General features: G+C 40.8%; 1 protein-coding gene and 1 pseudogene across 1 annotated transcript in view; one reads left to right on the forward strand and one right to left on the reverse strand.

Annotated features, from left to right (window-relative positions):
• Positions 1 to 3,820: 3,820 nt before the first annotated feature.
• The window catches only part of Miga1 (mitoguardin 1), a 60,754-nt gene continuing 49,151 nt past the window's right edge, over positions 3,821 to 15,423 (forward strand). The window contains exons 1-3 of the mRNA XM_048351625.1: positions 3,821 to 3,884; positions 7,271 to 7,383; positions 13,819 to 13,996. Coding sequence (XP_048207582.1) covers positions 7,285 to 7,383; positions 13,819 to 13,996 — 277 coding nt within the window. The 5' untranslated portion in view covers positions 3,821 to 3,884; positions 7,271 to 7,284. The remainder of the gene's footprint in view (positions 3,885 to 7,270; positions 7,384 to 13,818; positions 13,997 to 15,423) is intronic.
• Positions 10,167 to 10,900, reverse strand: LOC125355325 (annotated as a pseudogene).

A 15,423-nucleotide genomic window follows, 5' to 3' on the forward strand; every position in this document is an offset into this window, starting at 1 on the left:
TTGTGGTTCAATACCAGACCAGGTAGAAAAGATTGTGAGAATATTATCCCAAATTAACCAGCAAAAAAACTAGAAATGGAGCTGTGGCTCATGTAGTAGAGTGCCAAGTTTGAGTGAAAAAGCCAAGTAAGAGTGCAAGGCCTTGGGTTTAAGCCCCAGTACTGGTATGTACGCGTACACACACACACACACACAGAGTTTTTTTAAAAAGTTAAAAGAACAGGACCTTAGATATGCTAGGCAAATCTTTATCATTGATCTACACCCCTTGCCCAACAGCCCCTTTGAAGACAGCTCAGATCAGCTCTTTTACACAGGTTCCTATCTTGGTGTAGTGGCTTGCACTACATGTATGAAGTATGGCTGTTCCAAATTAGCTTTGGTCTCATAGCTTAGGCTTTTCAAATGTGAAAATTATTAGGCTTTATTTCTCTAAGATTCTGATGGACACATGTCTTTTCCAAATGATCTTGAAACCCCTCAAACTTGGCTTGGGATGAGAGGGCTCCTATTTTTCACATTTATAGTGGAAGCTTAATTTGGATGTGGGCATATTTGACATTGAAATTTGAAACCACTGCCAAGAATGCATTGCCATCTGTTCATTTGTTGAGTAATGGTTTGGGTTGCTCTAACTCAGGGCTTCTAAAAAAATGTCACTGCTTACATTTTAAACTGAATAATTGTTTGCTACATGGCGGGGGGAGGGATGGTTCCTGTGCATTGTAGGCTTCTGTGAATGTCAGGGAGTTACATCTTTAGCCTTTAGCTAAATAGATGCCAGAGTTACATCCTCCCAGTGGTGACAAACAGAAGTGTCTTCAGACATTATGAAATATTTCTTAGGAGCCAAATCAGTGGGGAAACAATGGTCAAGCTAATGCTTTTCAAAAATGTGTGTGTGTGTGTGTGTGTGTGTGTGTGTGTTGGTACAGGCACTTGAACTCAAAGCCTGAGAGCCGTCTTTTAGTTTTTTGTTTTGTTTTGTTGTTGTTAAGTGTGGTGCTCTACCACTTCAGCCATAGCCCCATATCCAGATTTTGGGTGTTTAATTGAGAATAAGAATCTCATAGCCATGGGGCTGGGGATATGGCCTAGTGGCAAGAGAGCTTGCCTCGTATACATGAGGCCCTGGGTTCGATTCCCCAGCACCACATATACAGAAAATGGCCAGAAGTGGCGCTGTGGCTCAAGTGGCAGAGTGCTAGCCTTGAGCAAAAGGAAGCCAGGGACAGTGCTCAGGCCCTGAGTCCAAGGCCCAGGACTGGCCGGAAAAAAAAAAAAAAAAAGAATCTCATAGCCTTTATTGTGTGTGCTGGCTTTGAACCATGATCCTCAGATCTCAGACTCTGGAATAGCTAGGATTTCAGGAATGAGTCACCAGTACCCACACCCTTCCTTTCTTTCACCCTTCTTTTCTTCCTTCCTTGCCTCCCTCCTGCCCTTTCTCTCTTCTTCTTTCCCTCTTTCTTTCTTCAGATAATTAGATCATATCATTCAGAAAAGTATAATACACTAACTAATAGACTCCATGCTTACAATTAGAGTTTCTAGCAGGGATCGTTGTCTTGACTAAGACACTTGAAGGGGCTTAGCAGTTGAGATGATCTACCTTTGGCAAAACAACAAAAAACAAAAGGAAGAGTTTTTGGTTCATGGAATTCAAGGAATAGCCCAAACGAGGGACTCAAAAAATGTTGCTAGAACTTCCTAATGTTCTCTTCACTACTCACTTATTATTTTGCTTACAGTTTTCTTTTTAAAAAGTTAATAGTTTAAGAAAGTCCTAGAGATTAAGATTAGCCTTATTGACTTCACTTGGATCAAGGGCTTGTCTAAAAGCATTCTGCCAAAAGGGTAAGATCATGAAAAAGCAAGAGTAATCAAATGACAAGTGGATCAAAGGAACACCCAATGTCATAAATAGCAAATGCTGGCTTAAATTCTGAGTAAGAAAACTTCTGATGGACCAGTGCAATAAAGAGATAAGGGATTGGCTCAGTAGTAGAGTGCTTGCCTAGCAAACACACTGGGGGTCCCCTATCTTCCTATAACCTGTTGTGAGGTATTAATCTACAATCTTTTTATTGAAAGGCAAAACATTTTCTTGTCCCTCTCCTACTGGATGTTCCTTTCTTTGTGTAGGCAATGCCCTTTAAAATTAGCTTCTCTCCCTCTCTTTCTCTTCTTTTTTCTCTTTCCTTTTCTCCCTCTCTCCTTTCTTCCCTAGAGGAAAAAGTGGCTTGTATGTGTAATCCTAGCTACCTGGAAGACTAAGATGAGAATACTGCAGTTCCAGGCCGGCCCAGGCAAAAGTAAATTTTACTTGAAACCTATCAACCCATAGTGTAGCAGCATCATATCCTAGCTATCTGAGAGGCTAAGGTTGGGAGGACTGAAGTTTCAAATCAGCCTGGGCAGAACAAGGAAAGAAGCTGTATGCCACCATATGAGACTGTCATCCTTGCTATATCAGCAAGCAAAAGATAGAAACATCTTGGGTCAGGTGTACAAATAGGCAGGAAGCAAGACCCTATCTCAGAAACAACCAGGGATGAAAAAGCAGGATGGGAGGTGTGGTTAGTAGTAGAGTGCCTGCCTAACAAGCATAAGACCATGAGTTCACACTTCAGTACTGCCATAAAAAAATGAACCCCACTTATCCTTAAGGGACTTTTTGGCTTTGCTGGGTTGTTTGGACTTTTCTTTATATTGTATACTATAAGACATTCTCTAGTGATGTTATTATGTTGATTATACAATGTGGTGTAATATCATGTTATACGTGTTTCTATTTTTACTCATCCTAGTATTTTCAGTATTTAGCATAGTATATGGCACTGTGAAGAAAATGAGCAAATTTATAACCTTAGTATTTTAAAAATGAGAACATATGGAAGAGGTTAAGGTTTTTAATTTGGAAATGTTTCTAACTTGGAGATACACAGTAATTTGCCTTTAACTTTTCAAAATTTTCATAATTTAAATACCTAGACAACAGATGCATATTTTTCAAACGAATTATATATGTGTGTTTGTGTGTATGTGCATGCATCACACACACGCACACAGGCACACACACACATGCAGGCCCATGAGTGCCTGAGCATGTCAGTACTTGGGCTTGATCTCAAGGCCTCACACTGTGTGTTTTCTGTTTGCAAGAGGCTCTCTACTACTTGAGCCATGCCTCCACTTCTGGCTTTTTGCTGGCTCATTGGAGATAGAAGTCAAGAGCTTGGATTTTTTTCTGTGTGTATCTCCTAACGGTGTGATCCTGAGGCCTCAGCCTTCTGAGTAGCTAGGATACAGATGCACCGGCATCGTGCCTAAGTTTTCTTTTTTTCCCCCTGAGTCCTTAACTTGGAATTTGTGATTGGTTTCTAGGGTTTAAAATTATATCCCTTAGACACACCTGCATATATTTATATAAACATATGTAGATCTACATATGTATAAACATAATTCTATGATTTAATTTTAATAAAATCCTATATTAATTTTAACACCGTAGTAGTGTTTCTATGCGCATTTTTTTCTGGGGTAAATACTGCATCGTTCTCACCAGATTTGCAAAACTGTACCAGCTCCGATAAAAGATATCAAAATAAGATCCTAATTAGTGATCGGTGTGTACAAAGAATATAATCCCGGTTTTAGTATGCACCTAGCCTGGCAGAAGCGCTACCCTGAACAAAAATGGCGGGAGCGGCTTCCCACGCAGCCCCCCACGTAGGAAGGCAAGGAGGTCCTATCCACTTTTCCTTCACCTTCCCACTCCTGACCCCGGAAGCACTCCATCTGCAGCGGCGGAGCTGCGGCGAGCGTGGGGCTGCGGCGGGGCAGCAGGTGTGGGGCGGCCGCGCCCGGCCGGGGGACGCCTGGTATGGGAGAAATGTAGCGGACCTTTTGGGGTGCGGCGCGGGGTGATGCGGGGCGGGGCTCCCGCTTTAGGGTTTACCCCTCCCCCCACGGCCGGGGGAGCGGGGGAGGGCTGTTGGGGAGCTCAGAGGCCGTGGGCTCGCCCCTGGGGAGGGGGCGGGAGCCGTGGGAGGAGAGCGGGGTTCTCACCTCGGCTGGTATTTGGGGGGTGGAAGGTGACGCCTCCTTGCAGGCGCTTTCAGGGCGTCCTTAGCACCCAGCGGGTTGTGGCCTCTGGTCTCCTTTCTGATTAGAATCGCTGGACATGCTTTGCTGGTGGGACTGCAGGTGATCTTGTTCTTGAGTAGACCCTCAAGACCATAATTACTATAATAATGATAGTGATGATGATGATGATGATGATATTGTAACTAAGCATTTTTGCCACATTTAAAATGTCTTTCCAGGATTACTTTGTGTGGATTTATGTTACAAGTGTGCTTGGCTTGGTAGTTCAGGGTTTCCTGTCTTGCTTGCTAAAGTCAAAATAGATTACAATTTTAAGGCTACTTAATATGCAACCCCAGTTGTTGGAATGGGAAGCATCGAGTACTACAGTACAGTATTTTGGGTGATGGTATTTTGGGTGATGGTGTAATTGTTGTCATTTTTCATGGTATTTCTGTAATCAAGCAAAATATCTAGTTTTGCAAATTCACTCTGTTAATCATGCATAAGTTTGGAATTAGCTTCCTGTGTTCAAGCCACAGTATGGGCAAACATAATAAGAATAAGGAAACCAACAACAATAAAAAGACCAACCAAATAGTTCCCTACTAAGCTTCCTACACCCCTCCTTATTTTCCACATGAAGACTTTCACTCCCGGTTTCTTCACCATTTCCTCAATATTTCTCAGTAATGGGTCTAGTTTGTTAGTTGAAAAACATACTTAAACTAATGAAATAGAGTCTAAAAGTTGTGATGAGAGCAGGGTAGGGAGAACTAACTGATGCTGCAGTGTGCCAGTAAGGTTAAGGTAAGTGTTCCCCACACTAAAAGGGGTTATGGTCCCTTATTTGAAAGGAAACCACTATTTAATCAGTGGTTTTGACACTTTTCTCAAAAATGGCAAGTATTAAACCAAACGGGATTGTCTACTGGAGTCTAGAAAAAGGTTATAGAGATGTTTACAGAAAGAAAGGACCTAGGGAAAATATATCAAGGAAACTTACAGTGCAATTGTTAGTATCTCTGTTCTTCATTAAAAGCATACAGCACCAGACAAAGAAAGGAAATACAGTTGGTATAAACAATCGGGTTGCCAGAAAAGCATAGTCTTTTTTCACAAGAGATACTTGTCCAGCTTTTTTTTTTTGGCTAGTCCTGGGGCTTAAACTCAGGGCCTGAGCACTGTGCCCCTGGCTTCTTTTTGCTCAAGGCTAGCACTCTACCACTTGAACCACAGCGCCACTTCTGGCCTTTTCTATATATGTGGTGCTGAGGAATAGAGCCTAGGGCTTCATGTATATGAGGCAAGCACTCTTTGCCACTAAGCCATATTCCCAGCCCCTTATCCAGCTTTCTTGCTGGTTAATTGGAGATAGTCTCTTGGACTTCTCTGTCCAGGATGCTTTGAACCTGGATCCGCATATCTCAACTTACTGAGTGGCTAGAATTACAAGTATGAGCCACAGATACCTAGCTTGAATAATGTATGTTTTAGGACCCTTTGATTTTATGCTAATGATAAACTTTTTGACCTATTAATTCAGCTTCCTTGGTATTTTATTTCAGAGAGGGTATATTTGGTAGCATGTATTTTTGTTACTATATATTTCTTTGACTCAATCAATTTCTAAGCTGATTTATAAATTCGTTCCATGTGACCTTTAGTGTATATTCAGCTGAGTATACTAATGAAACTTGAGTTTCTAGTTGTGTAAAGCAGAAATACACACTCTAACCCTCCACACCCATGATTTTATGAAGGATCTACTACTTTAAAGACCTCTCTGAGTAACGTCTGACTCTTCTTTTAGTATCTGTTCTTTTTAGCTAGGTGCTATGGCAGGTGCCTGTGGTCGTAGGTCCATCAGAGGTTGAATATTTGAGCCTAGGTATTGTAGACCAGCCTGAGCATCAAAGGGAGACCCCTCCCCCAAATCTCTTAAAAAGTAAACAGCTGCTGGATCCCTGTAATCCTAGCCACTCAGGAAACTCAGAGCTGAGGATCCCTGTTCAAAGTCTGCCTAGGCAGGAAAGTCACTGAGACTCCTTATCTCCAACTAACCATCAAAAAAGCCAGAAATGGAGCTATAGCTCAAGTAGTAGAGTACTAGCCTTGAGCAAAAAGCTTATAGGTAGCACCAGGCCCAGAGTTCAAGCCCCAGGACTGGCACAACAAGAGGAAAAAAGGAGCTTAAAGATCTGACTTTCCTTTCCTCCTTTGATTTCAAGAGAAATAATATGCATTAAAACAGTATCACGGGGCTGGGGATATAGCCTAGTGGCAAGAGTGCCTGCCTCGGATACACGAGGCCCTAGGTTCGATTCCCCAGCACCACATATACAGAAAACGGCCAGAAGCGGCGCTGTGGCTCAAGTGGCAGAGTGCTAGCCTTGAGCGGGAAGAAGCCAGGGACAGTGCTCAGGCCCTGAGTCCAAGGCCCAGGACTGGCCAAAAAAAAACAAACAAAACAGTATCACGGGCTGGGGATATAGCCTAGTGGCAAGAGTGCCTGCCTCGGATACACGAGGCCCTAGGTTCGGTTCCCCAGCACCACATATACAGAAAACGGCCAGAAGCGGCGCTGTGGCTCAAGTGGCGGAGTGCTAGCCTTGAGCAAAAGGAAGCCAGGGACAGTGCTCAGGCCCTGAATCCAAGGCCCAGGACTGGCCAAAAAAACAAACAAAACAAAACAAAACAAAAAAAACAGTATCACAATTACATAGCACATATATGTCATTTCTTGTGACTATCTTTAAAATGAAACAGTATGAGAATAAATGCAACAAAATCCAGCCAATAAAATCTGGGACTCCTTTTTATCCCCAAGAATCTCTTCTAGATCCCTACAGCAAATCCCTGGCCCCCCTCTGCTGTTATATGAAATTTACTAAACACCAATAAGTGGACTAGAGAAGAGAGAATATAGGGAATGTGTACTGCTTGAGTTTGAATTTTAAACCCAGCCCATTTTAATCACTTCTAGGTTTTCTTTTGCTAAGGTTAAATGTGAATCTAGTTCCTTTTCTTTTTTCTCTGTCAAATCATAAATCCAGTTTCAGCTTGTATAATGGCAGAATAATTGCAAAAAATCTGGTCACATTTTCATGTTACTTTGTATCTTTCATTGGTAAAGTCAAAAGAAATCTGAGTGGCTAATAAGTTTCTGTGTTTAATTTAGTGATTCAAAGAGTCATGTCAGAAGACACAGTAAGGGAATCACAATCTCCCTTGAGGACAGCAGCACTGAGAGTGTTTGAACTCCCTCTGTCTTGGTACTCTTCACTCTTCCAGGTAAACAAACAAAGCTAACTTCAAGTTGTATAATTCTGTTACTTAGAACATGTTCTGTTTACAGGATTTCAGTTTTGCTTGAGGGTTTTTATTGTTTTGTTTTGTTTTATGGTGCTAGCATTTGAATCCAGGTTATGCTGAGCAGATGCTCTACCATTGAGTTATACATTCCTATCCCCCAATGCTTTTATATGGTACAGTCAAAAATGTTTATTATTGTTTAAGACCTATTCAGTTTTTATTATTTTATTTTTTGCTGTATTTCTGCTATATTCATAATTCTTTGGGTTTTTTTGTGCCAGTGCTGGTACTTGAACTCAGAGCTCATATTCTTGCTTAATTTTTTTTCTCAAAGCAGGTGCTCTAGTTGGGTGCTGGCGGCTCATCCCTGTAATCCTAGCTACTCAGGAGGCTGAGAGCTGAGGATCAAGTCAGTGAAACTCTTATCTCCAATTAGCCACCAGAAAATTGGAAGTGGAACTGTGGCTCAATTGGTAGAGTGTGGCCTTGAACTGAAGAACTCAGGTATAGTGCCCAGGCCCATGACCAGAAAAAAAAGAGATGGTACTCTACCACTTGAGCCATACCTTTTACTTCTGGCTTTTTGCTGATTAATTGAAAATGAGTATCATTAATATTTGTGCAGCACTAGCTTTGTACCTTGATGTCCAGATCTCAGCTTTCTGAATAGCAAGATTACAGGTGTAAGTTGTCAGTGCCTGACCCATTTTGACCATTTTTTAAGTGTGTGGTTTTGTTGCATTATGTACATTCATATTGTTGGGCAGCCAACCTCCAGAACTTTGTTCATCTTGTATAACTCTATAATCTCTACAATCATCTGTTGTCAGCAAGCCTCATGTTTGTCTTCTTTGGCTCTCAGGAACCCCCGTACTACTTTCTGTGTGAATTTGACTAGGTACCTCAAAAGTGTAATCATGCAGACTTTATATTTTGGATTTTTTTTTTTTGTACTTAGTACAGTGTCCTCAAGAGTCATTCAAGGAGCACATCTCAGAATTGCTTTCCTTTTTAAGTTGTAGTTACTATTTCATTGTATGTCTTTATTCATTGTAGATGGACATATGGATGGCCTTTGTGTTTTAGCTTTTGTGAACAATGCTGCTGTGAAGTGGTAGTTAGCTATTTCCTCAATACCCTGTGTTCAGATCTTTTGGATCTACAACCACAACTGGAATTGCTACCTAGGGGATTTCTAGATTTAACTTCTTGAGGAAGTGCCATGCTGTTTCTGTTCTGCTTTGCATTCTCACCAGCAGTGGTTTTTCCATATCCTTACCAATGCCTGTATTATCTGTTTTATTGATAGTAGCTCTCCAAAGGGGTATGAGATGGTTTTGATTTTATTTTCCTGATGATTCGTGATAGTGAGCATCTTTTAATGTGCTTGCTGGCTGGCTTTTTTTTTTTTTTTTTTTGGCCAGTCCTGGGGCTTGGACTCAGGGCCTGAGCACTGTCCCTGGCTTCTTCTTGCTCAAGGCTAGCACTCTGCCACTTGAGCCACAGCGCCACTTCTGGCCATTTTCTGTATATGTGGTGCTGGGGAATCGAACCTAGGGCCTCATGTATACGAGGCAAGCACTCTAGCCACTAGGCCAAATCCCCCGCCCCTGCTGGCTGACTTTTAATCATTGGAGAAATGTCTCTTTTAGTCCTCTGCCTGTTTTTGAGCTGGGTTGTTCTTGTTGACTTTTAGGAGTTCTCTGCATATTTTGAATATTAATTGCTTCTCTGACATATAATTTCCAAATATTTTCTCCCACTCTGTAGGTTTTTTTTTTTACTCTGTTGATGAAATATCATTTGGTGGACAAAACCAAAAAATTTTGCAAGTCCAATTTGTCTGTTTTCTTACTTTGTTGCTTGTGCCTTTATTACCAAATCCACGCTTGTGAAGCTTGTTAAGGTTTTTGGTTTTTCATTTTAAATCTATTTTGTGTTAATTTTTATATATTGTGTCAAGTAAAAGATTAATTTCTTTTTTATTTTTTAAAATTTAATTTTATTGTTAAAGTGATGTACAGAGGGGTTACCCCTACCATATGTAAGGTAGTGAGTACATTTCTTGTCAAACTTGTTACCTCATTTTTCTCCCACTTCCTCTCCCCCCTGACCCCTCCAGAATTGTAAAGTTCATTTCCAACACAGTGTATTGTGAGTATCATGTTGAGGCAAGGGGTTTGCTGGATGGATCTTGTTTAATTTTTTTCTCTCAAAGCTGGTGCTCTGGCACCACTCTTTCCCACATACACTGATTACAATGGATTATCAGTATTCATTGTTTCTGTTAACATTATGAGATCTGTTGTTATATTGTTTAGAGGCTTTTACTTTCTCTTTTGAGATCAAATATAGGCCCTCGCCACCCAGCTATATTGCATCTACAGTACTGTTGCTTCTGTCCCATCTACATCTGCCTTTGCTGTCTAATGCCAATAAATGTGCAAAGTGGGTTTTAGCATGCATCAGATTTTTTAATGATGTATGTGCATATTAGTAGATTGTTTTTCAAAATACCTGTAAGGCACTAAACAATAGTGATTTTGCATTTGCAAAGGAAAACTTGTAAGTGTATTGTTCATTTCAGTTTTTAAAAAAAGAACTAAATTTTATAAAAATTGACCAGGGGCATAAAGTGGTAGAGTACCTACCTATGAAGCATGAGGCCCTGAATTCAAAACCTGAATTCAAAAACTGAAAAAATAATAAATGAAAGAAAAGGAACCAAAAAAGAATGTTTATAGTAGTTATTTCTCTCTTTCTTTGGTGGAAAAAATGTATATTTATAATTAGCCAGCTGGACTCAGTTTAGATGATTCCAATTTTGTTGGCAACATCTAAGGCATCATAATCAGGAGCCAGTCGAACATATGCTTTCTTCTCTCCATCAGGTCTGATCAGGGTATTGACCTTAGCTACATCAATGTCATAGAGCTTCTTCACAGCCTATTTGATCTGATGCTTGTTGGCCTTGACATCCACAATGAACACAAGTGTGTTGTTGTCTTCTATCTTCTTCATGGCTGACTTAGTGATGGGGGGAACTTGATGATAGCATAGTGATCAAGCTTGTTTCTCCTTGGGGCACTCTTCTAAGAGTATTTGGGCTGTTTCCAGAGCCACGGAGTCTTGGGCCACCGGAATGTGGGTGAAATGCCTATCTTCTTTGTTTGGTTTTGTTTTTGTTGCCAGTCTTGGGGCTTGAACTCAGGGCCTGAGCACTGTCCCTGGCTTCTTTTGGCTCAAGGCAGCACTCTGCCACTTGAGCCACAGCGCCATTTCCTGATATATATATATGTGGTGCTGAGGAATTGAACCCAGGGCTTCATCTATACAAGACGAGTACTTTACCGCTAGGCCATATTCCCAGCCCACGTATCTTCTTCTTTTTGTGGCTGTGGATACCTTTCAGCACTGTCTTCTTGGCCTTCAAAGCCTTTTCCTTGGCTTCAGCTTTAGGAGGGGCCGGAGCTCCCTTCTTCACTTTTGGCGCCATCTTGGTGAAAAGTAGTTATTTCTTCTGCTTCTTTTTCTTCATCCTCCTTTTCCTCTCCTCCTCCTTCATTTTTGTGCTGGTATGGGTGCTGTCCCTTAGCTTTCTTTTGCTCCTGGCTGGCTAGTCCTCTAGCTCTCCACTTGATCATTCTCATGGATTTTTCTGCCAAGGCTGGCTTTGAATTTTAATCCTCAAATCTCAGCCTTCTGAGTGGCCAGGATTACAAATGTGATCAACAGTTGTCCAGCCTTGTTATTATATATATATATATATATATATATATTACATATATATTTTTTTTGCCAGTCCTGGATCTTGAACTCAGGGCCTGAGCACTGTCCCTGGCTTCTTTTTGCTCAAGGCTAGCACTCTGCCACTTGAGCCACAGTGCCACTTCTGGCCGTTTTCTATGGTGGTGGGAATTGAATCCAGGACCTCACATGTGCCTGATAAATGTTCTACCACTGAGCTGTACCCTTGACCACTGGTTGTGGTTTTGATTTTCACTTTCTTGATGATTAAGGATGCCAAGCATTTTTTCACATATTATTGGCCATTTGAGAAAATGTCTATTTAAATCAGTTGTCTTTCTCTTCCACCTGTCTCTTCAAGACAGGTTGTCTTTATGTAGCCCAGGCTGGCCTGGAACTCACCATGTAACCTATACTGGTTTGAAACCTCCTACCTTAGTTGGAATTTTAGCTGTGTGCCACCATAGTCAGCTGGGTACCTGTGTGTGTGTGTGTATGTGTGTGCATGTGTGTCTATACTAGGGCTTAAATTCAGTACCTCTCACTCTTTTTTTGGGGGGGTTTGCTCAAGGCTAGTACTCCCCCACTTGAACCATTGCATCACTTTGGACTTTTTTTGGTGGTTAACTGGAGAAAAGAGTATCATGGGGCTGGAAGTATGGCCTAGTGTCAAGAGTGCTTGCCTCCTACACATGAAGCTCTCAGTTCGATTCCCCAGTACCACATATATGGAAAACGGCCAGAGGGGGCGCTGTGGCTCAAGTGGCAGAGTGCTAGCCTTGAGCAAGAAGAGGCCAGGGACAGTGCTCGGGCCCTGAGTCCAAGGCCCAGGACTGGCCAAAAAAGAGTATTATGCCTGGGCTGGCTTTGAACCTCTCTCTCCTCAGATTGCAACCTCCTGAGTAGCTAGAATTATAGGCATTCACCATGGGTGCTCAGCAGTCTTCATTTAAGAAAAAAATGTTGAGGGCTGGGAATGTAGCCTAGTGGCAAGAGTGCTTGCCTCGTATACATGAAGCCCTGGGTTCGATTCCTCAGTACCACATATATAGAAAATGGCCAGAAGTGGTGCTGTGGCTCAAGTGGCAGAGTGCTAGCCTTGAGCAAAAAGGAAGCGAGGGACAGTGCTCAGGCCCTGAGTCCAAGCCCAGGACTGGCAAAAAGAAAAAAAGAAAAAAATGTTAACACTTGTTTTGTTCCAGGTACTGCTGAGAATGTATATTCTCCAGCTCTTGGGTGCAGTGTCTGCAGATACCTGTATAGAGCAGATTTTAATTTTGCTCTACCTTTGTTCACTTTCTGGATTTAAGAAAAGTTGTCTTGCTGAAAGGTTGGCAGTAACACTCCATCTCTCTATATTGTAATCTCTTAATTTTATTTTATTGTTTTTCCATTTTGGGTGAAGAGAAGAATCTGTCCCAGAGCAAAAGAAAACTCATTCCTTCCTAACTCTTATGTTAGTACTTAGTCTTGTGTATGACATATATTGCAAGATGCTGTGACTGTTTATCAGTGTATCTGTCTCTACCTCTGGTTCTCACACAGAGTAAAACAGTATCCATCACTTCTGTATATGCCTCGTTTCCTGAGCAGTAAAAGGCACTTAACAGTTAGTAACTAACAGGGATCACAGTAAGATTTCAATGCATAGCTCAGTCTGGGACTTTTCAAGATGTTTTTCTCTTGCCAATGGTTGGCACTCTACCACTTAAGGCCTATCTCCAGTTCCGGGTGTATTCTTTTCTTTGAGATAAGGTCTCACATATAACCTACCACAAACTTAAAATCCTTCAGCCTAAATCACTTACTTCAGCTGTGCCCACTTGAGTGATTTGGGGAAATATTTGTTAGATAATTTATGAATACAGTTGCTTCTTTATTTGGAATTTAGAAATTGAGTCAATTAGGTTTGTTTAAATTTCTAGATAGTTTAAAAATTGGCTCAATTTAAATGTCTTGATTGAATTATTTCTGTCAAAAAAAATCTTGGAATGGTGCAGATAGAATAGTTAGTTGCCAAAAAGTTGTTCATAAGGTTGAATTATTTTGTGTTCCTACTGAATATTCATTGTTTACTTGAGAGCTTCAGAACAGTGTGTAATAAATTGTTACCTTAAAATGTCTTAAAAAATCACCTGGGCACCGGGTGCTAGTGGCTCATGTCTATAATCCTAGCTATTCAGGAGGTTGAGATCTGAGGATCAAGGTTCAAAGCCAGCCCAGGCAGGAAAGTCTGTGAGACTCTAATCTCCAATTAACCCCCTGAAAACCAGAAGTTGTGCTGTAGCTCAAAGGGGTAGAGTACTAGCCTCGAGCAAAAGAGCTTAGGGACAGTGCTCATGCACGGAGATTGCAGGTCAAATCCAGCCCTGGCAGGAAAAAGTCTTACCTCCACTAAACTACAAAAAAAAAAGCTGGAAGTGGAGTTGTAGCTCAAGTGATAGAACACTCAGTCTTAAGCAAAAAGGTCAGGAACAGACCTAGGCCCTGAGTTCAAGCCACACACAAAAAAATCTTAAAAATCAAATGGGCTAGCTATCAGTGAGCAAGTAAAATTACAATCTTTCCATAATGTTTAGAAACAGGTTAATAATAAGCTTAGTACTCACGTCTTTATTTTTAGTGAACAAATAAGACTTTTTTTTAAACCATTTCCATCCTTTCCAGATCAAGTTTTCACCAGTAGCTAAGAAGTTGTTTGTGGTAACAGCAGTAAGTGCTTTATCTGTAATTTTTCTGGCTCATCACTTTAAAAGAAGACGTGGAAAGAAGAAAGGAAAAATATTGCCATGGGAACCAGAGCATCTCTTACTTGAATGCACTAAAAGAGCGGCATCAGACAAAGGTATGTGGAAATAGCTGAATCACATGTATAAATTTCATGTGTAAATCATAGCTGGATTTCAGTGGTTTGGGTCTTATTTTCTAAGTTCCCTCTCTCTCGCTTCCCCCTCTCCTCTCTCTCTTGGTGTACCAGGATCTTAAACACAGGTCTAGACATGTTCTCTCCTCTTTAGTTATTTTTTTACATAGATCTCTTTATTTTTGCCTGAGGCCAACCTTGGACTGTGATCCTGGTACTTCACTTCTGTCCCCCATGTATCTCAGATCACAAGGCCAGCAAGCCCAGCTTGTTGCTTGAGATGGAGGAGTCTCATGAGCCTTTTGCCTGGGTTGGCCTCAAACCACGATCCTCCCAGTTTCTGTCTCAAGTTGCTAGGATTGCAGATATGAGCCACCATGCCTAGCCCTTCAATTTTCTTACTATTTACAAGCAATAAAGAAAAATGTAAAGCTGAATCTAATGCTTATTTCTGTGATCCTAGTCCTGAAGAGGTTGAGGCAGGATAGTCTTGAACCAAGGTCACACCCAATATACACAGCGATACGAGAGAGAGAGAGAGAGAGAGAGAGAGAAGAAAACATGGATAAAGAGCATAAAAACTTAAAATCCCTTGAAGTCCTGCTGTCCAAGAGTAATTACTGATAAAATCATGGTGTATATCCTTTTATATATGCTTTTAGCTGTCTTTATTGAGATGGAGCTTTTGCTGTGTAGCCCCAGGCTGTCCTAAAATTTGCAGTCTTTTTACCTCAACTTTCCAAGTGCAGGAACTACAGGTGTGCACTACACTTGGCTTAGTTATAATATTGGAATAAAATTTTTGTATATAAATAAATCATATACATAAACAACATATCACCACACATTTTTTAGAATCTCTCTCTCTCTATATATATATCAAACTTACCATCCCTATTCTCCCTTAACCTCTTGCCCCTTTAAAACAAATTAGTAGATATCATTGTTTTCATATATGCAAATAAAGCACTTTGATCATAGTCATTCCCATTCACCCTCCTGGTTTACTCAATATCCTCCTGCTGATAACCACCCCCACCATCAACAGAACCTATTTTATGTTTCTGACATTTATGTCCTTTTAGTGTATATTAATTGTACCAAAGAGTTTTGCCATGGCATTTCAGGTGGGCATATATTATACCTTAATCATAATAACCCAATCCCCTATTGATCCACAGTTTTAATTGAGATTCCTTACATCATTTACATATATAGTTGCAAGGAATTTTGAAATCATTCACCCTCTGTTCATTCTTTTTTCCTCTCTCCTCCCCTTAAACCATCCTATAGTTAGAATTATATCCTGTGTATCTATTTATGTATATATGTATGTATATATGTATGTCCATGTACATGTTCATGAATAGATATATTATTTATATTCTTTATGTCTAGCTTATGCAAAT

Source organism: Perognathus longimembris, chromosome 7, assembly GCF_023159225.1.
Source record: "Perognathus longimembris pacificus isolate PPM17 chromosome 7, ASM2315922v1, whole genome shotgun sequence".
Classification (NCBI taxonomy): Eukaryota; Metazoa; Chordata; class Mammalia; order Rodentia; family Heteromyidae; genus Perognathus; species Perognathus longimembris.